This window comes from Diadema antillarum, unplaced genomic scaffold, assembly GCF_040938485.1.
Source record: "Diadema antillarum isolate AM-2024a unplaced genomic scaffold, OU_Dant_1.0 scf00000147, whole genome shotgun sequence".
In the NCBI taxonomy this organism is placed as follows: Eukaryota; Metazoa; Echinodermata; class Echinoidea; order Diadematoida; family Diadematidae; genus Diadema; species Diadema antillarum.
This window is the reverse complement of record NW_027271036.1, coordinates 1,291,817-1,317,761: the sequence shown is the minus strand read 5'-3', so window position 1 is coordinate 1,317,761 and position 25,945 is coordinate 1,291,817. Positions and strand designations below refer to the sequence as shown.

Sequence of the window (25,945 nt, the reverse complement as noted above, 5' to 3'; positions counted from 1 at the left end):
ACACGCCAAATTCCGCCACTTCAAGGGGAGAACAAGTTGTGTTTTTGTTTTCGTTCTCCGCCTGAGAATTCCATCATGTCCAACCTCTAGTCTCCTCCATTCGTGCATCATTGCTCTGGTTTCTGGAGATTCGTCTGTTCGTTCATCTGCACGTGGCCACCTTCCCTTTCGCTTGTATAGGAGCACTCGTGAGATGACTGGGTCTTCCTGCTGGGCTGTTTTGATGTCAGTCATGGAGAAGGAGGTAATGGATTCTGGAGACATGTCTGTTTGGGTGTCAGCGGGCTGTATGAATAGTGCCTGGACCAACGCCATTTCATCCTGGGTCTGGTGAAGGGAACCTCTCAGTGCGGCCTTGGTAGTCATTGTCGTGATCTCTTGCGTACACGATTCCTGTCGTTGGGTGGGGGTCAGGGGCATTCTAGATAGAGCATCAGCATCGCCGTTCTTCCTTCCTGGTCTGTACTTGATTGAGAAGTTAAAGTCAGCGAGCTCACCAACCCATCGATGCCCTGTGGCATTGAGCTTTGCCGTGCTGAGGATGTAGGTCAACGGATTATTATCCGTATACACGGTGAAAGACTCAGCATAGAGGAGGTAGTTTCGGAATTGCTCAGTAATCGCCCACTTGAGCGCCAGGAACTCAAGTTTCCCTGAGTGGAGATGGTAATTTTTCTCCGCAGGTGTCAGGGTTCGCGATCCGTAGGCGATCACCCTGAGCTTCCCATCACTCTCCTGGTACAGTACCGCTCCCAGTCCCTCCTGTGAAGCATCAGTGTGTAGGACGTACGGTGCACTGAAGTTCGGGTACATCATCACAGGGGGCTGCACAAGGTCATCGATGAAGGAGTTCACGATTTCCTGATGAGAGGGTGTCCAGGTGATTGGGGTGTTGGAGGGGGCTTGTCCGTGGTGCTTTGTCTTTTTTGTCCGTTTGGTAGGTCTGTATGTCCGTGGTTTTGCGTCCCTTGTCGTCACTGGTGCCTTTAAGAGGTCGTAGAGTGGTTTGGCACGCTTTGCGTAGTCCTTGAGGTATCTGCGATAGTAACCAGTCAGGCCAAGTATCTTGCGCAGGTCTCCTACCATCTTCGGGGTGTGGCTCTTAAGTGAAGTGAGGGCCTCTGTTTCACTTGGGTCCGCCTTGTACCCTTCCCCAGAGATCACTTTACCCAGGAACTTCACTTCCTGCTGGAAGAAGCTGCACTTTGCTGGCTTCAGCTTCACTCCATTTTCCCGAAGACGCTGCAAAACTGTCTGGACATGCCTGAGGTGGTCATTGAAGGTCTGGCTGTAGATAACAATGTCGTCCAGGTACACCTCACAGATGTTGTGGTTGAGGCCCTCGAGGATTGTCTCCATGCACCTTTGGTATGCAGCTGGTGCATTCTTCAATCCGAATGGAATTCTATTCCACTCGTGGAGACCCCATGGAGTGATAAATGCAGTCATCTGTCGGCATTCCTCGGCGATGAAACCTTGGTGGTACGCCTTACCCTGGTCTAGGGTAGTGAACCACCGGTTTCCTCCCAGTCCGTCAATCAGGTCCTGCATTCTCGGTATTGGTTGTCGGTCAGGTATTGTTTTCTTGTTAAGTCCGCGGTAGTCGATACAAAGACGGAGGCTTCCATCTTTTTTTCGCACACACACTACTGGGGAGGCGTAGGGTGATTCAGATTTCCTGATCCAGCCGCGGTCAAGGAGGTCCTGTAGGTAGAGTTTCACCTCTTGGTAGAGTGGTCGGGGAATAGACTGGTAGGTCTTCTGTACCGGGACGTTGTCGGTGAGTCTGATGGTCATCTTGAGGTCGGGAATACATCCCATGTCCTGGTCACCCGATGAGAAACTCTCTATTTCCTGGTGAAGGAGTCCTTCCACAGCCTTCTTCTCCTCTGCTGCCAAGTGGTCAAGCTTGAAGGAGGGTCCTTCCATTTTCTCATCGGTACCTGACACTGAGGCGATGTAACCATCGGTTTGGGGTTGGTAGTTGGTGGGTTGTGGGTCACGTGGATAGTCAGGGAGTATCGAATGCATTGATTGTAGTCTTCCCAATTGCGTATACCGAGGGACTACAATCGTATTCTTGGAGTAGTTGTACACAGGAAGGTCTAGACGAGGGGACTGACCTTGGGAGACTTGTACAACACAGGAGGGAACTTCTACATCTTCGGGCAGGTTGCTGTTGATTCCTGGCTCGAACAGTAGTGTTTCTTCCCTCATGTTCCCAAGTCTCACCATTACTGTCACCTTCGTCCAGGACTCCGGGCGCAAGAGGATTGGGGAACGACCAGTTCTTACGGTGCACAACTCTTCTGGTGGTCCTGTCCTCAGTAGGGAGATTACTTGGTCAGCTGCTCTAGGTGACACTTGCATTGAGCTTCCAAGCTGTCGTGTGATGCCAGGAAGGCTTCCAATTGGTGTTGCTTTGACCAGCTCACTGATCACATTGTACCCAATGATGGTCTCAGGCAGCTCCTCGGGTGTCACTAGAAAAGGTACGAGTATGGTTGATGATGTGTTGGTGTCAGGGTCGAGGCTAAACCAGACTTCTATCCAGCCTTTGTATGGTAAGGAAGTGCCGTTAGCCGCCTTGAGCTGGAGGTCAGTATCTAGTATTTCCTGGACTTCCCTCAGTTTGACTTGTGGAAGCACCTCTCGATAAATTCTCTCTGGCATCACCGAGACCTGGGCTCCTGTGTCCCAGAGAGCTGTAGACGGAATCCCATTCAAGGAGCATTTAACTAGGCACCTATCACCAACAAGGTTCACAACACGTCCCCTTTGTTTTGATGTGGGGACATGGCCAGGGCTTTGTGGGAAAATCTGGTTTACGTTTGGTTGTCCGGGTCTGGTCGTGGTTGGGGATTCTGGTCTTGGTTGGGTTACACCCTGTCCCCGCTGGGTGCCCCCTGGTCGTTTCCCTGTCGTTTTCTGCATCCCCGAGCGAAGTGTTCACTGCTTCCACACTTATAACAGTGCTGACAATCATCCCCTGTCCCTTCTTGGCGGCATGATGGACAGCCCCTTGGTCGCTGAGGTGGTCGACGTCCGGATCCTTGTGGTTGTTGTGGTTGTTGTGGGGAGCGCTGAGATGTCGACATTTTCCCCTGAAGAGCTTCAATACTCGCTCTCAATTCTGCAATCTGGGCAGCCATCTCTTCGCGCAGGTCTGGCTTCCGTTCCTTGGGAGTTTTGGATGGGGGCTCCTCAGTCGTGATTGTGTTGATTCTTTGAGGTTTTACCCCAACCTTCTGGAGACGCTTTGCTTCTAGTGCTGCAGCCGTGGTCAGTTTCTCCAAAAGTTCTTCATCAGACACCCCTGGGGTGAGGGACTGCTTAATGTCCTGTCGGATGTTATCGTTCGTCAACCCCGTGACCACTGCATGTACAAACATGCTCTGGACGAGGTGGGGGTCATACCTCAACCCAGCGGTGGAGTCCTCAGATGCGAGGAGAACCCTTTGTTTCAGGTCAAGTGCCCTCATGACGAATGCTTGCGCTGTTTCGTTCCTCAGCTGGCTGATATTCGACAGCTCTTGGTAGACTTCCGTGGCGTCCTTCTCCTGAAAATGGGCCTTCAAAACCGTCCTCAGAGTGACCAAGGTTAGGCGGGTGTGATTCTCAAGGTAGGACCTTAAGCGTAGTCCTGGGGTGATGGCCCTCACTACTGCCTCGATCACTTCCCTCTCACTGTAGCCCTTTGAGAGGGCAGCCTCGATCTGGTGGTTGAGGCTGGTGTAGGTTAAACGGTCTTTCTGGTTGGGTTCCCCGATCTGCCCACTGATCCGCAGTTCCTTCCGGAAAAGTGGAGGGACAGTCGAGGGAGTCGTAGTCGGCATTGCGTGGTCGGGGATGGTGGCAGCAGGTGGTGGGGTGGAAGGAGGCAAGGAATGCGATTCATCTTTCCGATGCGTGTTCTCATCAGCCCGGGCTTCCAAACGACGCAACCTCTCCTGGAAGTCACTCTCCAGCTGGCTCATCCTGACCTTGTGAGCCTCTATTAGAACCTGCATCTCATCCTTGTCATCACTGGAGCCTTGCTTAATCGCGTCAATCCGCGATTTCAAGGTCTCCAAATTTTTCTTGTCTCCCTCCTCCTCCGAGCTTAATTTGCGTAGGGAAGACTGCACCATCCGTACTAGAGCTTGTCTTGACCGATCCTCATCCGGTGTGGGTATGCCCAAGAGAGGACATACCTGTCGTAGCTCCTCGATGCGAAGACCAAACAGCTGCTCTTCTATTTCGAACTGAGCTTCCTCGAAGGCTTCCATGTTGAAAGTGTCGAATACTCGGATCTACAAGGTCAGGCTCTCCCGGCAGCTACTTTGCTGATATCCTGCCCCTATCTGGCCTTGAAGACGAGTTGTCCTTCGCTTTCACCCAAGCCTTCGCCGTGGAGTCTCAGTACGTATAGCTGTTAGCCAATTCGTCGTCGCATCACGAGGTTAACTGCTCATACCAGGTTCAGTGTCCAAGGACAGCAAGTCTTCATCCTTCTAACCCGTTGATTTGCCGTCCTGGCAGGGTCGCCAGAAAATGTTACCCGGGTCTCGGGTAACTGGGTTGAATTTACACTCCAATATCACTCTTGATCTGTATGCAGAGAAAGATAACATACGTCCAGTCAAGATGGATGCTGGGATGAAAGTGTTTCTCTTTATTCTGGTATAAATCACACCGAGTTTCAATAATGATCATATAAATCGCAATCAAAATAATTATCAATACTTCTTTTCATCAACACAACGTGAATGACACATACAAATTGCTGATATGAATATCTAATTCTTCTTCAGTGTAATTGATAATTTACCTTGCTCAATATTATGACGCTTGATTTATACCTCAAAGAGTCTCTAAAATCAAAGGTTAATTATGACACTTACTCGTAACAATCAATCTTAATATTCCTTTGTAGTAAGCATAATTAACTGTAAAATTCTCCTTTAACAAAAGCAACCTTATAGCTTAACATTAACCAGTCATTTAAAATACAATTGATTTAATCAAATAAACGCAACTACATATCATTTGATTAATCTCTGTTTGTATCCATAAACCGAAACACAACTGATTAAATAAACCTAAACCTGGAATGCATTCACTTCTTTGGCAAGAATTGTTTAAAAGCAAGAAGGGAAACCGGTAGTCTTTATACACTGCAAAACAAATCTAACTTCTTTAGTTTTCCTCTATTTCTCTAAAAGCCAGGTTTTCTCTCTCTTTCCTGCTCGCTTCTGTATTTTATTCCTCTCATATAAAACAAAACGCTTCTGTAAAATCCTTTTTAATTTCTTTATACCAAGTGAGGAACTGGCCAAAGTGAGGAACTGGCCAAAGTGAGGAACTGAGGAGCTGGGAAAGTGAGAGAGACACTGACCACAACTATAAACACTCCGTCCAGAGAGCTGGTGGTCAGAGCTCTGGCCGATAAGGTGCGGAGGTTGGCGTGAGTCATCCAAACTGTGTTCACACCGACCCTCCGTCTCTATCTCTATTCTACCTGTATCTACAAATGTACACTATTATCATCATCCGTCACTGTTTCCATTCTGCACAATGCTACACTACTATTCCATAAGCATCACGCCAAATATCCATGTATTTACAATTAGCACACTCGTTAAGGCATTTTGGCTTTCAGTCAGAATGACATATACAATGTATGTCAGTCACTTCACAGTCATTCCCAAGATAGCCTAAAGGTCAACGGACTCTTACACGGTGCACCGCCTAGGAGAGTGTTTACACTGACCGTTCTACTCTTTCTCTTCCACAGGACAGTACAGCCTATGGCTTGTTCACACTCGCACAAGCAGCACTTAATCCGGAATTAAATCAGCTTAAGTTGTAATTTCAACTCTTACATCATGAAAACTACTAAATCACTACACAAATATAACAATAACACCATTTCTATTATTTACCAACACTAGCATACCAGTCATATCTAGCTGTAAGTGACAATAGGTTTGTACAAATACATATACTTAATAACTTCACTGAGAACACCACTGGTGTTCTGAATTCCTCTTTTCTGAAGGAATAACCATTCAATTCAACTACAAAACACTAAATATCATAGACTCACCAGATTTACCAATAGGAAGGAATGATTTTGAATAATTGAAAAGGGGTACAAAGCAAGGTTTCTTACCTGTATGCAGAGAAAGATAACATACGTCCAGTCAAGATGGATGCTGGGATGAAAGTGTGCTCAAAACCACATCCATCTGAGTGATGTCATTTTTCTCTGAATTTCAAGCAGTTTGGTTAACTCCACTCCGGGCTTTAGGGGTGGATGGATCAAGTTTGTGAGGGTATGTTCTTTCTTTTAAATCAGTGCAATTGTCCAAAACTTCTAAAAAAATGGGGGGGGGGGGGGTCTATTTTCTTGGGGTATCACAATAGCAATCACTGGGGTGTGACCCAGGGCGACGCCCAGCTTTGTGGACATGAGTTGCATTATGGGATTCCAAACTTGATGGTTTCTTCCTGTGCTGTTCAAACACACTGCACACTCGACTGATTTTTGCAATGCAATGAGAGGGCATGTGTTTGTGTGTGTGTCCACACACAAAAATTGACAATTTTCACATCATATTGCAAAAATTGAATCATTGATTTTCAAAAGCTGTTAATTTCACAAATGTGTGTTAACAGTGGCATATGGGGGGGGGGGGGGCACCCCCTTTTATTTATTTTTTTGTTGAAATGAATAAAAGAAAAAGAAAAAATGAAAGAATGCCCCCTTTATTTTTTCCTATTATGTGCCCCCCCCCCCCCTTTCCAGAATTCCTGGATCTGTCCCTGGTAAGCTGGTCTTCTTTGTGGAGAGTATGGATGAAAATGAAGCGAAGGGATTAAAGGACCATTCCAGATAATTTTCAGAATTTCACATCATGTAGTACATAAATTGACAGCTCCATATATAGATTTGTGGAATTTATTGTGGTCTTTGAGTAGAGAAACCTATACTCTGAAAAATCTTAAACAGATTACGTTGAACAGTGTTGATGACATAGGAGCCTCACATAATTCAGAAATGTAGTGGTGTAATTCCGTTACAATACCCCTTGCTTAAAGGGAAGGTACAGTATTGGTGAAGATGAGAATTGGGCTTTTAACTTTTTGCGAGATACCAAGAAAACACTATGATATAGTACAGAGCATACCATTCTAACAGGAATTCAAAGTTTATTTAATGAAAATCGGGTTTGGAATGACTGCAACATGCAAAAACAAAGTAAAACAAAACGATCGTAATAAAGTGTGGGTCCCACACTTTATTAGAATCGCTCTTTTTGGATATCTCAGCCATTTCAAAACCAATTTTCATCAAATAAACGTTGAATTCCTCATAGAATTACTTGCTCTTTCATATTTCATAGGAGGTTTCTCATTATCTCACCAAAAAATGTTAGAAACCTGAAATTAGGTCTCAACCAAAACTATTATATACATCCCTTTAACAAGTTCACCTGTGTGAAATCTATGCATGCCTTCTTCTTTTGTTCAACTTCCTTTTGCCCCAACTCATGCATCCTTATGGTGAGGCTGCCATGTCATCATCCTTGTTCATTGCCATATGTTATAAATTTTGAAAACATTCTTATTCCTCACTCCAATCACTATAAAGTCTGAAACCCGTACTCAGTTTAACTGATTTATAGTTGTTCAAATGTTAAAGGGACTGTACAGTGCTGGTTGAGGTAGGGATTCATGTTTTGAACATTCCTAAGTGAGATAATGAAAAGCCTCTTATGAAATATGAAAGAGCATGTAATTTTAAGAAGGATTCAATGTTTATTTGATGAAAATTGGTTTTCAAATGGCTGAAATATCATAAAAAGTGCTAATAATAAAAGGCGACATGCCGCAACTTTATTAGGATCTCTTTGTTTCACCTTGTTTTTGGATATCTCCGCCATTTCAAAACCGATTTTCATCGACTAAACTTTTGATACCCCTTAGAACTGCATGCTCTTTGACATCTCATAGAGTGGTTTCTGAATATCTCGCAAAACGTTAAAAGCTAAATCCTCACCTCGACCAGAACTGCACACACCCTTTAAAGTCTCAAAATCATCAGGAGGTCTCCTTTAATTAACTACCCACACACTCCTGGTAGCTTTCCACTGGCAGGAACTTTCATCAGCTGACCTCACGTAGGACAATCTTATCTCCTTTTCTCTGACATCAAACAACCAGAAACGGTTGTCGGTCACTATTGTACCTACTTGCCTAGAAACTGTAGGTGGAATCATTTCCTTTGCTTTCCTGTTGTACACTACTGTATCATCACTGACACATTTTTGGGTTTATCTTTGAAATCAAAGCCCCACGGGAAAAAAAAATATCCCTCCAAAATGTAATGCGTCACTGCAATTCTAAATGAAAGTCACAGAGCAGGATCTAATCAACATCAATTAAAGGTAACCCAAACCCAAAGATGAAAATTACACATTCCATCAACTTGAATTGATACTGACACTGCTTTCTAAAAGTGGTTAGTCAAGTGTTCTTTCATCATGCTAGAAAAGGGAATTTTTGAGGAATTCCCTGTATATTTTCTTTTTTATTATTGTTGTCCACACATACATCATAATCTCCAGTAGTCTACTCATCCAGTGGTTCCAACACCCAAACTTTAACAATTTGTAACTTCTGCATCGATTGCCCGATTTGAATTTCCTCAAACTTTCACTGATATGTTCTACTAATGGTTGCTGCTTTCACTCAGCCCACATTGCTCTTTAGGTTTGGATTCCCTTTAATTTTAACTGATTACCAGGAAGAGTCAGCTAGGATGTGCGGGACATACAGTATCCCTGAGATTACGGTAATGGTCACTGCAATTCTAAATGATGGTCATGGAGCAGGATCTAATCGAAATCAATTAATCTCCCCCTTCATGTCACTACTGGAATTCTATTTGGCATTCTGCATACTGTCATCTCATGAGTCAAATCAGTTTTTTGTCACTTTATTCGTCATGCCTTGAGACTCCGGTCGCAAGCATCTTTTAAAGGAATGGTATAGTATCGGTTGAGGCGAGGAGTAATTGTGCTTTTAATGTTTTATGAGATATCTAGAAAAAAAAACCCTACTTTATAAAATGTTAAAGATTGTACAATTCTAAGGGGAATTGAAAATTTATTTGATATTTGATAAAAATCAGTTTTGAAATGGCTGAAATATCCAAAAACAATGTAACACAAAGAGTTAACCTATCAAAAGTTATGGCCTGTCACATTTTATTAGGATCACTTTTTGGATATCTCAGCCATTTCATGACCAGTTTTCATCAAATAAACTGTGAATTCCTCTACGAATTACACATGTTCTTTCATATTTCATCTCATAAACACACTCACCAAAACTGTTGGAAACCTGCAGGCCATCTAAACCAAAACTGTACCATCCCTTTAAATGGGAGATCCTCCTTCCCTGGACCCCCTTAAAGCAAACTGGAGACTCTATGATGGCATGCCAATATTCAAGCAGTCCCTAATCTCTTGAAGCCAGGGTCAAGGATCTTTTGCAACAATGAAAATTAGATTCATTTGATTAGCTGGTACATTGTAGAGGCAGTTATTAATAAGACTTTTCCTCAGAATGATAAAACTGGAAACATCATCATAGTGAAGAGGGAATAGATGTTAGGCCTATTGCTTTTCAGTGAATCTATTTAGACCCCGAAAAATGTTTACCATTCTCTGTACAAAAAGAGAGTGTAGTCTGAAACGACACAGGGTTAGTTTTCTATTTCTTAACCCATTGAGGACGGGCTGATTTTGCTGCAACACACATTTCCCGTAGACACTTGCCCAAGTATACTCAGGAATCGTCCTGCACAAGTCACAAACAAGACCAAACAAAACAAAACAAAACAAAACAAAAATACTCTGAGATGTATTATTTAGATTTCACACACAATCTTTCGCGATATTATTCTTCAAAAATGAAACATTTATATAAAGTTTGCAAAAGGGATGTGACCGTGGAGGCTCCTGCAAGATGTAGGATTATAAATGCCGATGCTGTCAGGGAGATGGTTTCGTCTCACCTCCCTGACGCTATCTCCGTTAGTTTTGAACTTACATGACAAATCTTAAGCTCAGCGGGAGGAAGATATGTTGTAAGTGGGAGAATTGGACACCAACTAGAGCATGAGAAGTTTAAATTTGAATGGGAGCTTTTGCAAAAGTGGAAAAGTGACCTCAAAGGAAGACAGTTGGAGTATCTTAATGTCCATCTCCTTATGTCTGAAGGCCAATCAATTTGTTTTCTAAGTTTCTACGGAATGCTGTTAAGTAATGCGCTACTAGAGCACTGGGGTTTGGATGAAACAAAGAAAATCGGACTTCCTTTATGAGGTACAAACATGATGCAATGATGGAAAACATTTCTCAAGGTCCATGTAATCATAGGGCTTCCAGAGCAAGAGGAACTGGAATTCTTACGTAACTGTTTCCTGAAAAGGTGCCAGGCTTTAAGGAAATTAACAGTCAGCACTCTTTATGAATTGCCATCTCTGTAATGAGGTTTCCAGTTCAGCGAATCCAATTCCGGGGTCTCATGCAATGAATTCTCGTAATTAGACCTACGGGTATTCGGTTTTAAAACACTGCAACTAATTTTAGCTGAAAGTAAGTACAAAAGATGATTTGATGACTTACATGTATTCAATGATACAAGTGCATATTGCTACAATGTATGTCAGTGCATAAATCAACTAGTGTTAGACATGGCTTCTGTAGACATAATATTACAAAAACAAAACAATAAACGGTGCCCCAACCAAACAGTTCGCAGCTCCACACAGCACATCCTATTGGTATGCTTGTTTTGTGGAAAGTCACATTTCTGAACATACATTGTACTATATAAGCCACGCTCACTGACACACGTTTCTCTGACATTTCAGCATACACATACTAAATCCACAGACATGTTTTGGATAAGTTCCACATTAATGATAGCCTCTTTTGTGCTGAAGGCATTTATTCTCATGTTCTTAAATTTCCTTTTTTTTTTTCAGTGACAGAAGTGCAGGCTTAACAGGAATGGGTATGATGCTTTTCAAATTCTTTTAAAAAATCTGCCAAAGGCCGTAGGGCAGGTGTACCAAAGTTCAAACCATGCACTTTTTGCCATGCAGGGAAATAGTGCACTGTGACTCAAAGTCAAAGTACTCTATTCAACATCAATGTTTGTAATCACATGCTTTTATATAACCTCGTAAGTTAATAGAAAATGTCAGCAATTTCTGCATAATTGATATACATCACTATACCGCTTAAATCATTGTTGGATACCACTGCCATTAGCTTACAATATTGACTAAACTGCATGGATAGCATGCCCTGTATAATATCAAAGTATCAATGCCCTGGGTATTATTACCACTAAAAAGAGAATGATATTTACAGGCTGAGATGGAGATAAAAGAGGGGGGGGGGGGGTGTTAGATATATACATGTACTATGAGAGAGGTAATGGCAGTGAGCAAGCAAAGAAAAAAAAAAGGGCAAAGTCAGCTCAAATGACAAGAGCAATGAATTCAAGATATATATTAGGGTAAGATTTGGACCACAGTCTGAATCGCAGTCTGAATCGCAGTCTGTGAAGTCATGATTTTTTTTTTTTTTTTTTTGCTTGCCGGGAATTCACACGGCAAATTTGCGAAATTATGGAACCTGATCTAAATCTCATTCCCAAACTGCAACCCCCCCCCCCCCCCGAGTTTTTCCAGGAAAGGGTGGGGGGGGGGGGGGGGGCTTTCATGTGGTCAATATGTCTTGTCTGTTCACCTTATTAAATGGACAGTCCTGGAGCATACCTGGTATGTAAGCAGTACGGTGTGTTGTCATGGGAATGGCACAGTGATGGAAGGACACTTCTGACTGACCGATCTGATTCTGCACACGATAATTACCTCCTTCAAGGAAAGAGGAGATAATTACTTTTTTTTTTTGTCGGTGTTAGTTTGTTGGATGGCAAAATAACTCAAAAAGTCAAGGACGGATTTGGATGAAACTTACAGGAGAAGTTGGAAGTGATCTTGATTCTTAAAATTTTTTTTTTTAAAGTTTTGGCATAAACAAGTGATGTGGAGTCAATGAACCTACGAGTTCAAGCTGCACATATTTGTGGATTGCATATATGTGTACCCGGTACTAAAGCACATATGCTCTGCTCAGAGCTGTGCAGTAGGAAATTGATGAGGTCAATTAAAACGCTTACTTTTTTTTGTGACTATCATTGAGAAATAATTGGGTAATTTTCAGCATGCATGCAATGTAAAAACATCGGTGATAGATTTAACACCACGGGTGTTAAATCTAACACCGATCAAACTTCAATAGAGGACCACACCCACAGGTGTAGAAAATGCACTGTGATGGTGTTGAAAAATGTTCACCTGACACTTCGTGGTGTTAATTTGACACTGTACCTGGTGGTATTTTGACACTGTACTGGTGTTAATTAAAAAATGACACCACATGGTGTTGATTTGATATTTGTTGGTGTTAATATCAATGGTTTAACACCCGTCCAGCTTCAATAAAGGACCACACCAGCTGGTGTTACTGTGGTGTAAATTTATTTTCACATTTTTTCAAAGATCTAGTATTTTAATGTAAAATTTTTGATTGTCTCGTTTAAATTAAATATCAACAAGAAGTGCAGTTACTAAGAAACTCTTCAAAAACAGTTTTATATTTGGAAATGACACCCGGAGGTGTTAATTTAACACCATAAATGAGCTCCGAAAATTTAACACCAGCTCGGTGTTCACTATTTAACACTGGACTTTTTGCAGTGTGTAAGGGTAGAAATTAAGCTGCTTGGGGGAGGTCTGCGCCCTCCAGATGCTTTTCTAGATTGATCTGTGGTGACCTGTTCTTAGACTGATCAGGAAATGACCTGATCTTTTCTGCAAAGGTTGTGATAAAAGTCCCTTGGTTCATGTTAACTGCTTCCATGTTTGTTTGTTTTTAACCCATTACGGATGAGTCCAGAGTATACTCGGGCAAGTGTGTATGGAAAATGCATGTTGTAGCAAAATCAGCCCATCCTTAGAAGGTAATTGTTGTGGTACCTACACAGCACAGAGAGTGCGTTGAATAATATCACAACAGGAAATAATCTTTATCATCTCCTAGGCAATGGGACACGCTTGATCTTGCAGTTAGCTTGTCAGAGAAGAAGAAAAAGAACAATCCACATTTGCTTGTCTGCTCTTTTGAAGTGCATGTATTTAGGCATCAATCCACCCACAGCTTGAAATTCTCATTTCCTTGTAATTGTCACTTCAAAGTGCAGATTGTACAGCTATAGTACTCTCATCAGACATTAAGCATATAATTTGTTTTATGAGTACCAGTATTTATTGTGAATGATATTAGCTAAATAACTTAATTTCGTTTGTGTTCGAGAATGTTGCGGCGGTTGAGAACTATAAGGGCATTAAGTTGCCACTAAGTCCATAATGTTCAAAACCACTTAACGCCCTTCTCGTTCTCATCAGACGATTGGTTGCGCCCCTCTCCCAAGTCATCCTCAACCCTCCTTTCCCTTTCACTCTCTTTCTTGATCCACCCCATCATTATACCTCCCCCCCCCCCCCCCCCCCCCCCCCCACCACTACCAATAATCATCTTGATGTTGAGCAAATTAGGTCCAAGTTGTTTTGAAAGATGACCCTCGGCTCATTTATTGTCGGCCATTTCCAGCTAAGTTTCACTTATTACCGTGTTTACTTGAAAACAGAGACAAGCTCAACATCTACAGATATTAATGGGTTGATGGAGAGTCCCTCTCAGGGGTTTTACAACATCGTCATCACCTCTTGAAGGCCGTGCTCAGTCAGCATGCTCCGGAAACACCCCCTCTGCGTTCTGCTACTCGTGGTCTTGGTGTCTGTGTCTGGGGACGCCATCATCACTTCTGGTAAGCATCCTTAACCCATTGAAGGCGAGTCCCAAGTTCACTCGGGCAGGTGTCGATCTATGGAAAATGCATGTTGTAGCAAAATCAGCCCATCCTCAGTGGGCTAATATAAAAGGCTCCACATGATGCTGCAGTGAAACTATCCTGTGAGAGGGTGATGATGATGATTATGCTGCTGCTGCTGATGATGATGGTGATGGTGGTGATGATGGTGAATAACTGGTGATGATGATGTTGATGGTCATGATTGTAATGATGAAAAAAGATGTTGAAAAGTGTTTGTCTTGTAAACTCGAGAAACAATGTGACTGAAATAATAATAATAATGATAATGATAATAATAATAATGATAATAATGATTATAATAACGATAATAATAATAGTAATAATAACAATAATCATGATAATGATTATGATAATAATGATTATAATAATGATAATAATAATGATAGTTGACAGTGCTTATAGCGCATAACACATCGTGACAATGTCCCTATGCGCTCAAAAAATGGAAAGATTAGGCCTTTACAAAAATATACAATTCCAATTACAGTATAGTGGAATGTAGTTAATAAAGTGAATATAGTAAATGTGACTGAAACCTAGTGACTTTAATTTTTCATGTACACCAATGGCGCAAAGATGTAGAAATGGAATTTACAACATACAAAGTACAATAACCAGTAATAAAATGCTTCAAACACTTTAAATTTTAAATTTACCAGTCACAAAACCATATAGGCCTACAAAATGCTATGAAAGAACAATGCCGTTAAAGAACCTCCGCCCTCCCTTCCAACATCACCCCCCCCCCCCCACACACACACACACACATACAATTGTATATATACACTCACCCTTGAGATTTGTGTGGTGGTGTTTTTTTCAATGTTTCTCATAATAATATGTAATTCATTGTGAAGGCGGTTGCCTTGCGTGTTTGGGGTATACAGAAAGGGTTCTGATTTCAAGATTTCGTCAAGAGTTAAATTATACTAAAATAAGCTGAAATATGTGACTAGGTCATTTTTCATGAATTTTCGACGTACGTTGTTTTGCCATCTCACATCCGAGATTTTGATAATAAATTATTCTACTTACTGTCCTCCCAATTGAATAAACTAAAGAAAGAAAATTGCTCTGATTGCGACAAAAATGCTCTTTGACACAGAACATCAGTAAGAAGTGAGTCAAAAGATGGTTTGCATCTGCACAGGCCTGGTGCCAGACTTATTCACCCATACGTTGCAGCTGCAAGATGTGAGCCGGACGCTGTCGATCACAGTTTACAGACTCATGAACCAATTCAGTCCTGCAGGTGCATTCAAGCAGCTGCTTGCCCTTACAAAAAAGTACCATGGCTTTACCATGGTAATACCATGGTATGGTAATGAACCATGGAAACCTGGTAATTTTGCCCTAGTAAAACCATGGTACATTACCATGGTATTACCATGGCAAAATACCATGGTATTACTGCTCTTACCATGTACCATGGTATATTACCATGGTATTACTGTGCTTACCAAATACCATGGTACCGGTACCATGGTACAATACCATGGTATTTCTGAGGTGAATTTACCATGTATTGTGGTGATTTGACCATGGTTTTACCATGGTATTACCATGGTATTACCATGGTAAAATTACCATGATATTACAATTTGAAAAGAAAAATAACATTAATGATTGTGTATTTCCAACATGCAGTACTAGTATGTTACCTACTTAATATGGCCTCGAATCGCATACACCTGTTTCTACACTATTGTACAAGACCTACATCCTACTCTACACAGGTCTACCTATCTGTATATCTAGAGTATACTTCCTATTCCTAGATACATTGCTAGTGTATCAGTTCTTTATATATGGGCTGATATCTGAAAAGGTTTAAGGCATGGTTACTAACTACATGTCATACATAATATTAGTCCTATCAAAATATGAATATGCATTGTTATAACACAAGTTAAAATAGTTGGTAACAAAAGAGAAATTTCCCAACATACTTCAAAGTTTAAACCCAGACTATATACTTTGGGTTTTTATGTCTTTTATCAATTTTCACTCCTTTTGCATGTTAGATGCTCTCTCATGAATATTCATGAGCGATACAGAAACCAAGTCAAAACAAGGATCGTGCAACTTGAATCAACTTGTGTTACATTTTCCAGTTGGGTAGATGAGGTTTAAACTGCATGGGAAGAAGTCAGTTGTGTTCGTGGATATACATGTATTAGTACTAACCGGGTGTTTGCACTCACCCACACCCACACACACACAAGCACACACATACACACATACACACATTCACACATATACTAAATACAGGCTGTACATTTATTACATGAACGTACTGGTATAATATTTTGGGTCGTACTTGGAATTTGTATGAGATAACACACAATGTGAATTAGTTCCAAAACAAATGAACTGTTATATATAAAGAATTAATTAGTTTGCTTATTTTTAACGGGCCGGGCTTATTTGGCTAAAAATGCTAAAATTTGCATTTTGGGAGGGAATTTTGCCTCACCCCCCCCCCCCCCCCCCACAAGATCTTGACCATTAGTATTACGATCGTTATAGCGAAATTTGGCACGTGTTACAACCACATTGTAATCTACAAAATTATGTCTTACATGTCTTAAGAATTTTTTTTGATTGTCAATTTCTAATTTTAATTCATCAATTAATTATTTGTGCAAATTAGGCCCAACATCTTATTTTACCCCAATTAAAAGCATTAAGAGTCTATTTCTTAATTATTTGTAAGTCTGTTTTTACATGTTTAAAGACTGTATGCATCACACATTAAAGGACTTCCAAAAGCCATTTTTTAATGTATATAATTGTTTTTGGAGTTTCAAATGTATTTCTTTGTTTTTTAATTTTTTCCTTTGTTTTCTTATTGGAGATTCTCATTGACCACTTTTATACCATAATTAGCATAAGATCAATCAATCGCAGTGATTAAAGGACAAGTTCACCTTCATAAACATAAGGATTGAGAGAATGTAGCAATATTAGTAGAACACATCATTGAAAGTTTGAAGAAAATCAGACAATCCGTTCAAAAGTTATGAATTTTTGAAGTTTTTGTGTAGTACCCGCTGAATGAGAAAACTACTGCAGTGTATGAATAACTTAGATGTCACATGCGTACAACAATATAAGGAAAATATAAAGAGAATTTCACAAAATTCCATCTTTTGAAAAAAGTACAAATTCCCCTGACTCGTTACCGATAAAAGTTATGGGTAATATTATTCCCCCTGCCTTTAGAAAGAGGCAAGTCAATTGCTCTTTTATTATGCGAAAAAAGTGAAAATATGTTGAATTTTCTTTTATATTTTCTTTATACTGTTGTACGCATATGACTCACAAGCTGTAGTAGTCTCCTCATCCAGCGGTTCCAACACAAAAATGTAAAAAAATTCATAACTTTTGCATCGATTGTCCAATTTTCCTCAAACTTTCACTGATGTGTTCTACTAATATTGTTGCATTTTCTCAATCCTTATGTTTATGAAGGTGAACTTGTCCTTTAATGTTACAGCAGTGATAGCTCCAGGGGGCCCCTTCTTTAATTTTTGATAAGATAAAAATAAATAAATAACAAGAAAACAAAATGAAAATGGGCGTGTGTGCCCCCTTTAATTCCGGAAGTGGCACCATGACAGATCCCTCCCCCCCCCCCCCCCCCCCCCCCCCATTTACGGAATTCCTAGATCCGCTCCGCTAAAGAATAGTCAGATTTTTCAAGAGTTTCTTTGTTGCTGTTTTCAATCAATCTTTGCATCGATTTTTTTTTTCAATCGGAGAAGGGACCGCACTTCACAAGCTTTGTCTTTTTAGTGGGTCCCTCCTTTTTTCATACAATGCATATTTCATTTATTTCACTTTTGTTACCTCAGCAACCATTGCATTGTACCCCTACTTTAGGTTTTCAATTATTGCTTTCTCTGTACAAATTACATGCATTATACTTTCATTGAAGAAAGCGAGATTTATGTTCACCAAATATATTATTTTGCTGTGGAAAAAACAACAATGAATTTGAAGTTGAACTTGAAAAAAAGTCAAAATGTCTCAATGACAGGGTCTCTTCCATCGCAGACTCGAAACTTTGAGGGTGGATTCCGCCCTTCCCTCTCCTGCCACGTCCCTTAGAGTTTAAGGGGTTTACCTTTAGAATCAGTTGATATATATTTTGATTTTTCCCATTTGTTGCAAGTATACTCATAATGGTCCAATAGTTTTGACTGTAATGTATTGGTACGTTTATAATCGTTTAAAAAGTGGAATCAACTGGTAAAACTGCCAGATTTGATGAACTGGTATGAACTTCCCCAGTCATGCCAGTTTGGTCCATTTATCCCGGCTTGTGGTTCTACTAACTGTTACGGCCTAAACTTTATCAAAGTGCATGTAGGTTAAATCTGCATTGCTTTCAGGTTGAATAAATCTATCAGTGGTGTCAAGTCATTTGCAACAGGTATACAAGAGCCTGGTTCAAAAAAGCTGAATCTGCTGGAATCATGGAGTTGATGTTTTAGTATGCCAGTTTTTACTGGTAAATCTGCCAGTTGTGTCCAGTCGAGTCAACCTGCACCAAATTGGTCCAATTTTTCGGGGTCATCCCACAAGTCATAAGGCCCACAAGCTCGACATTGCATCATGGGGCTTACGTTATTGTAAAAGTGTCGTGGGCCTTATTTACCTAGTGTCGCAGTCATATGGGCCTTGTTCGCTAGGCGTCAAATTTATGGGTTGTTTGATTTGTTGGCTGTATGATTTGTGGGTGTTGAACTCGAATGTGCACTCATTGTTTCTACTGGAATCAACTGGTTGTTGTATGCCATTTCACACAATTTCTTTCAAGTGGATCATCTACTGAAAAATCTGCTTGTTGTGTCCAGTTGATCCCACTTTGTCAAAGGGCATACTTTGGTCTATCTCTTCCTACTGGAATCAACCAATAGGCTTTAATATTCCAGTTCACACAATACATCTAATTTTTTTAATCTGTCATTTTCATTAGAACAGTTCAACTGTTAGTGGTATGGCAGGGCCCTGTGGTATAGAGCAGTGGCAACAGTGGAGAGGCTCTCCTGGATAAGACCTTATTATTATTATTATTATTATTATTATTATTATTATTATTATTATTATTATTATCATCATCATCATTATTATTATCACCAGTACTACTATGCTACTACTATTACGTGTGTTATTATTAACTCACTCATCACAGTTTGATCCATTTGTTCAAACTGGAGTCAGCTATGTTTTCTCAGTGTACCAGTCCATTCCATCGCTTTCAAGTGGAATCAACTGGTAAACCTGCCAGTTGTGTCTTATAGTCAATTTCAATACAATTATTAAGGGCCCGTTTATGTCCAGCTGTATCTATACAGGAATCGGGTAGTTGATATTTCAGTATGACACTTTATTCCGTTTCTTGCAATTGGAATCCAGTGGTGAATCTGTAGGTTATGTCAATAAATTCTAATTGGTAGACAATTGCGCAGTTTATTTCATTTGTTTCAGTCTGTCAGTTGGAATGAAATGTTAGTTTGGAGTCAACTTGTTTAAGTGGAGTCAACTAGTGAATCTGCCAGTTGAGCGGCATGTTTTCCAGTTGGTACAAATAAAACTTCATAATCAATGATTTAGAGCCAGGCCATATATTCAGCTGGAATTGATTGGTGTTTTTCAGAGTGTGCCAGCTCATTCAATTTAGTGTCAGCTGGAATGGTGTGAGTTGGTATTAATTTTCATCTTTAACTGTATGGTAATTCACACCATGGTAATGTGAACGAGTATCGGCCTACTTCCAGTTTGCAACTATTTGAACAAGTTGGGTCAAACGGATAGCTATAATGGGACCATTTTTTCCTTGTGATACCAGTAGAGAATGTACCTTTTTTGTCTTTAATTGACATTTAAAGGGAGTATACAATACTGGACGAGATGAGGATTCAGCTTGTAACGTTTTGCGAGATATTTAGAAACCACTCTTTGAAATGGTAAAGAGCAGAAGAGGACTCAAACGTTTATTTAATGAAAACAGGCTGAGAAATGACTGAGATATCTAAAAACAAATTAAAACAAAGAGCTCCTATAGTGAAAGATGGGGCCTGTCAATTTCATTTTGATTTTTTTTTTTTTTTGGGGGGGGGGGAAGGGATTGGTAATCTCAGCCATTTCAAGACCTGCATTTCAAAACCTGGGGGGAAGGGATTGGTAATCTCAGCCATTTCAAGACGAATTTTCTTCAAAACGTTGAATCCTTCTTGAAATTACAGCTGTACATGCTCTTTCATATTTCATAAGAGGTTTATCGTCTGAATGAAAAAAAAAGTTATAAATCTGAATCCTCATCTCAACCAGTACCTACTGTACAATCCCTTTCAGCTATAAGAATATCATAATTGATATTTTGTTGTTGAACCACGGTATCACCATGGGTATTTTTGTGTACCTTTAGAAATACAGAAGATAACATAAAGACTATGGTTATATATGCTGCGGTACAATTAAAGACCCAGTGGTTGTAGTACATGGTATGATGGTTATTATATGGTATCTCCATGGTTATTCTATGGTACAAGTAGGCCTAGTAGTGCCATAACCGTGCTATGGTATGATGGTTATTACATGGTAGATGGTTATTACATGGTATATCCATGGTTAATTAGTGCAGCGATACTGAGGAAATGCCCTATATACCATGGTTATTTTATGGTACAAGTGGTAATACCGTGGTGACGCCATGGTATGATGGCCATAACCCGGCATCACCATAGTTAGTTTATTGTACCTGTATAGTTATACCAGGCAAATACAGTAGATGGCATGGTTTTTCCATGGTACTGGTAGTAATATCATGGTAGTGCTATGGTATAAAAATTATAACATACTATTACTATGGTTATTTTGTGGCGCCTATGGTAAGACCATGGAAATACCATAGACTTCACGGTTATTCTATGGTATACGTATCAGTACCATGGTTGTGTCATGGTAATGATAGTTTACCATGGTTTTTCTGTGGTATCACCATGCATCACCATGGTTTTTCTGTGGTACTCATAGTAATACCATCGATACCATGGTTTTACTATGGCAATTGAGGTTTTACCATGGTTTTTCTGTGGTATCACCATGCATCACCATGGTTTTTCTGTGGTACTCGTAGTAATACCATCGATACCATGGTTTTACTATGGTAATTGAGGTTTTACCATGGATTTTCTGTGGTATCACCATGCATCACCATGGTTTTTCTGTGGTACTCGTAGTAATACCATCGATACCATGGTTTTACTATGGTAATTGAGGTTTTACCATGGTAATACCTTAAATTTCATGGTTATTTTTTGTAAGGGTGGAAGCATATGTCAGATCCTATACACCGCCTTTTGGAGTCAGTTGTCTCTTCCCCCCAATAAAACTTTATTCCTGAAAGAATCAAATGGATTTATGCACTCTTTTTTTTTATTATGCAGTTTCATTTGTTATCTCCTTGATTTCTCCATAAAATTTTATTTCCTCCTCCTCCTCCCCCAGCTGCATGTTAGAACAGTTGGGCAAAGCAAATTGTTCCAAGGCACATTCAGCTTACCCATTTGGGACCCCTGAAACACAATGCCATGAGTTTAGCTCTCTGTGCCCATCTCCCCCACCCCCCCCCCCCCCCCCCAACTCCGCCCCTGCTTTGCCTCTTTGGGTTACTTATTGTACAATGAACACCCTCTGCCCAATCCCAACCACTTTTTGAGTAGATCTTTGAAATGAGCATAGAGACGTCCTGCATGGAGAACAACATCAGTGAAGGATGAAAAGTTGGGGCATATGTATTCACAGTGTGTGTAGAAATTTTAAAAGTGAAGCGTTTGTTTGCAAAAACCGATAAGTCCACATTTGCCAAATGGAGATATTTGCGATTAAAGGTCAAGAAAAATAAAGAGAATGATAAGAAATTTTTTGCTTCTTTTGACCATAACTTTAAAAATGTACCTTTATTTGTAGTGACCAATATATCATTTAAAAGGTATTATTTTGTACTTTATGACAGAGACAGTACTTCAAAATCTTCAAAAATGGACTTTGTTATCGGTTTTTGCCAACAGTCTTCAAGTACAGTATGTCTGTAAGAGCTGTTTTCACATCTTCTGAATGCGATTTAAAAAAAATAAACAAGAGTAGCATAGAGGGATATCAGCAAGTCCTTCTTTTCTTTTTTACGTTGTTAGAAAGCAAGACACAGCAGGCCTATTAGTATGAAAGAAGTGGATTTTAAGAAAAGGATATTTTAGTGAGTCTTTAAGTTAACCTTACCAACACAGATTACCTGACAGTTACTAGCCCATAGACTTTATTAAAGGCATAATTTACCTTCTGCAGATGAAACAAAAACCCAGCTTTTGTGCTTTAAAATACAATAGGGTGTAGAACTAGAATGTGAGTTAGGGATAGAAACAGCAATGTAAAAATTTGAATCATTATTAATGCTAAGTATTGTTATAGGCTATGCAAAATGTGAACAATAGTTTTAATGATAAAAAGTGTTCCCAGACTAAACCTTCTACACTTATGGTTTAGTGAGAAAATAGTGATATCCCCTTATATTCCAGGCTTTATTGGAAAATTTTTACATGGTATGTTTTGTGATAAACCTGACCTACACAATTATAATCAAATGTGGTATCATATCTCACGTTTTTCTATTGAAAATCGCTGTTCCCAATGGTAAACAGTCCATTTAATAGCAATGATTGTACTTTTGTCATGTATATAAAGCCCTACACAACACACCCTGTGACACAAATAAATCACAATAGTATTCAATAATCATACCAGAATTACATTGAAGACAGCCCTCAGACAATGTATGAAAAGGATGGTACAGATTTGGTTGAGATGGGGGTACAGATTTCCAACTTGTTTTATGATGATTTTTTGAGGTAATGAGAAACCTCTTATGAAATAATTATGAAAGAGCACATATCATTTTAAGTGGAATTCAAAGTTTATTTGATGAAAATTGGTCTTGAAATGGCTGAGATATGATAAACAATGCAGTCCTAATAAAAGGTTGGACCCACCTTTTTATAGGATACCTTTGGTTTTCTTTGTTTTTGGATATCTCAGCCATTTCAAAACCGATTTTCATCAAATAAACTTTGAATTCCTCTGGAATCGGGTGCCCATTAACATTTCATAAAGTGGTTTCTGAGTATCTCGCAAACTGATAAAAGCTGAATCCTCACCTCAACCAATAGGCCTACTTTACCATCCAAAACCCAATGTGCTTACATGCCAGCATTTAGCTAATTGTGCAAGAGTTACTGTATCTTAAAAGCCATTAATTCATATACATGGCAAGGCTCTAGTAAAGCTTTGGATTTTGCTGTTGTCATTGTCAGTATAATACGCATTACATTTAAATTCATTTTTTTAATGAAAAAGATCTGTTGATTGCTTGCTCATATCTTTGATATTTCCGTCTTGACACAAATGTTGTGATATGAATAGTTGCTTTGATAAACACTGAACATAGGTGTCTGGTATATCATTAAAATGGACTATTGTAAAAATGGAAATTTTTCGCGGTGTTCAAATTTTCGCGCATTTCGCGCAACCAGAAACTAGCGCGTAAATAAAAGTATGCGAATATTTTTGCTTGCCATATGTGCCTGTGCGTGATGTCTTGATTCCGTGGAATTAAAAATATGTTAACTCTTCCGACCCGGCCAAGCGCAAAAAATTAGTCACGCGAAAATATCCACTTTTACAGTATAGATAAAAGTTGTGCATTAATCTGCAGACAGTGTTACAGATGCCATTAATCATTGTTGGTTCTCTTCACAGAAACCATAGCCAGGCTATGATGCTATTGGCAAGTATTTTTGAAAAGGAAAAAAAAAAACCCTGATAAACAACATTGTATAGCCTAGCTCAAAGGTCTCCTTTTGAAAGGGCTTGTATAGTTTTGGTTGAGACCTAACTTCAGGTTTTTAACATTTTGGGATGAGATAATGAGAAACCTCTTATGAAACATGAAAAAGCATGTAATTCCAAGAGGAATTCAATGTTTATTTGATGAAAATTGGTTATGAAATGGCTGAGATACCCAAAACAGAGCAATACTACAAAATGTGGGACCCACATTTTATTATGATTGCTTTGTTTTACTCTTTTTAGCTCACCTGAGCCAAAGGCTCAAGTGAGCTATTGCGATCGCCCTTCGTCCGGCGTCCGTTGTGCGTCGTGCGTCGTCCGTCGTGCATTGTGCGTAAACTTTTTACATTTTCATCTTCTTCTTGAAAACCCCAAGACCGATTTTCATCAAACCTGGCAGGTAGCATCCCTAGGGGGTTAGGAACTCAATTTGTTAAAATGGGCACCATGCCCCACCCAGGGGGCACCCAGAGGGGCCCAACCCCCCCCCCCCCCCAAATTAATGAATCTGTAAAAATCTTCTTCTCTAGGACCAGAAGTGATAGAGCTATTAAGTTAATACTATGAGTTAGTACATTGATGACTGTAGTTTCAAGTTTGTTCATGGCAGAATCAGGGGTGCCCCCCTTGGGACCCAGGGGAGGGGGGGTGGGGAGGGGTTCTAATGGGGCCTAAATTGTACATTTTCATCTTCTTCTTGAGAGCCCCATGACCCATTTTCACCAAACTTGGCAGGTAGCATCCCTAGGGGGTTAGGAACTCAATTTGTTAAAATGGGTACCATGCCCCACCCAGGGGGCCCCCAGGGGGCCCCAACCCCCCCCCCCCCCCAAATTAAGGAATCTTTAAAAATCTTCTCTAGAATCAGAAGTTATAGAGCTAATATAATACTATGAGTGAGTACATTAATGACTGTAGTTTCGAGTTTGTTCATAGGAGATCCAGGGGTGCCCCTCTTGGTGGCAGGGATGGGGGGTGGTTGGGAAGGTCCAAATGGGGGCCTGAATTGTACATTTTCATCTTCTTCCTGAAAACCTCATGATGGATTTTCGTCAAACTTGGCAGGTAGCATCCCTAGGGGGTCAGGATCTCAATTTATCAAAATGGGCACCATGCCCCACCCAGAGGGCCCCAGGGGGCCCCAATCCCCCCCCCCCCCCCAAATTAAGGAATCTTAAGAAATTTGGGACCTTATTGTACATTTTCATCTTCTACTTGAGAATGCCTGGTCAAATTTTGGTGGAGCTGTGAATAATTTAGATCAATTTCTTAGTGACTGCATGAAAGGTGAACTTGCGATACTCAGGTGAGCGCTAGACCCGCGGGTCTCTTGTTTTTGATGTCTCAGCCATTCCAAAACCAATTTTCATCGAATAATCTTTGAATTCCTCTTAGAATGGCATGCTCTGTGCCATTTCATGAGTGGTTTCTTGGTATCTCGCAAAAAGTTAAAAGCCAAATCCTCAGCTCCACCAATACTGTACGTACCATCCCTTAAGCATTCAAAATGTTCTTCTTTACTTTTCACCTGGCTGATTGCACCCTTTGTGCAAGAGTCAATTATGTATTCCAGGAACTAGAAGAACCAGGCAAGAACTATAAAACATGTTGTGCTCAGTCAACAATGTCGATGCGGGGGTTAATTCTTACATGGTTAGGAGGGATTGAACAATACAGTGTTACCGTGTAAACAGTAAAACAATCATGATTTTCCAACTTCGGAGTCTGCTGAAAAATTTTGCAAGCTTTGGAGTCTTCTTGATTGCTCAAAGGACCACTATTTCATTTCAAAGATGGGAGTTTATCATATTTGTTTTGTTTCTTTTTATAGAAATGATGTGTTTACTTTGAAACCAAGCATAACGAAGAATTTGTATTGAGCTGTGGAATATCAAAATGTCCTCCAGCTTTCTTAGCAATTTTTTCTTAAAAACACAAAAAAACAAAAAATTAAGACATATCTTACGCCTAGCATGCTGAGTTTGTTTTAACAGTTTGCATTATTTGAGTG

The 25,945-nt window shown here is 40.2% G+C and overlaps 1 protein-coding gene across 1 annotated transcript in view; it reads left to right on the top strand.

Annotated features, from left to right (window-relative positions):
- The first annotated feature begins 13,877 nt into the window (after positions 1-13,877).
- The window catches only part of LOC139721687 (uncharacterized), a 34,014-nt gene continuing 21,946 nt past the window's right edge, over positions 13,878-25,945 (top strand). Inside the window, exon 1 of the mRNA XM_071633017.1 lies at positions 13,878-13,956. Within this exon, the coding sequence (XP_071489118.1) occupies positions 13,878-13,956 (79 nt within the window). The remainder of the gene's footprint in view (positions 13,957-25,945) is intronic.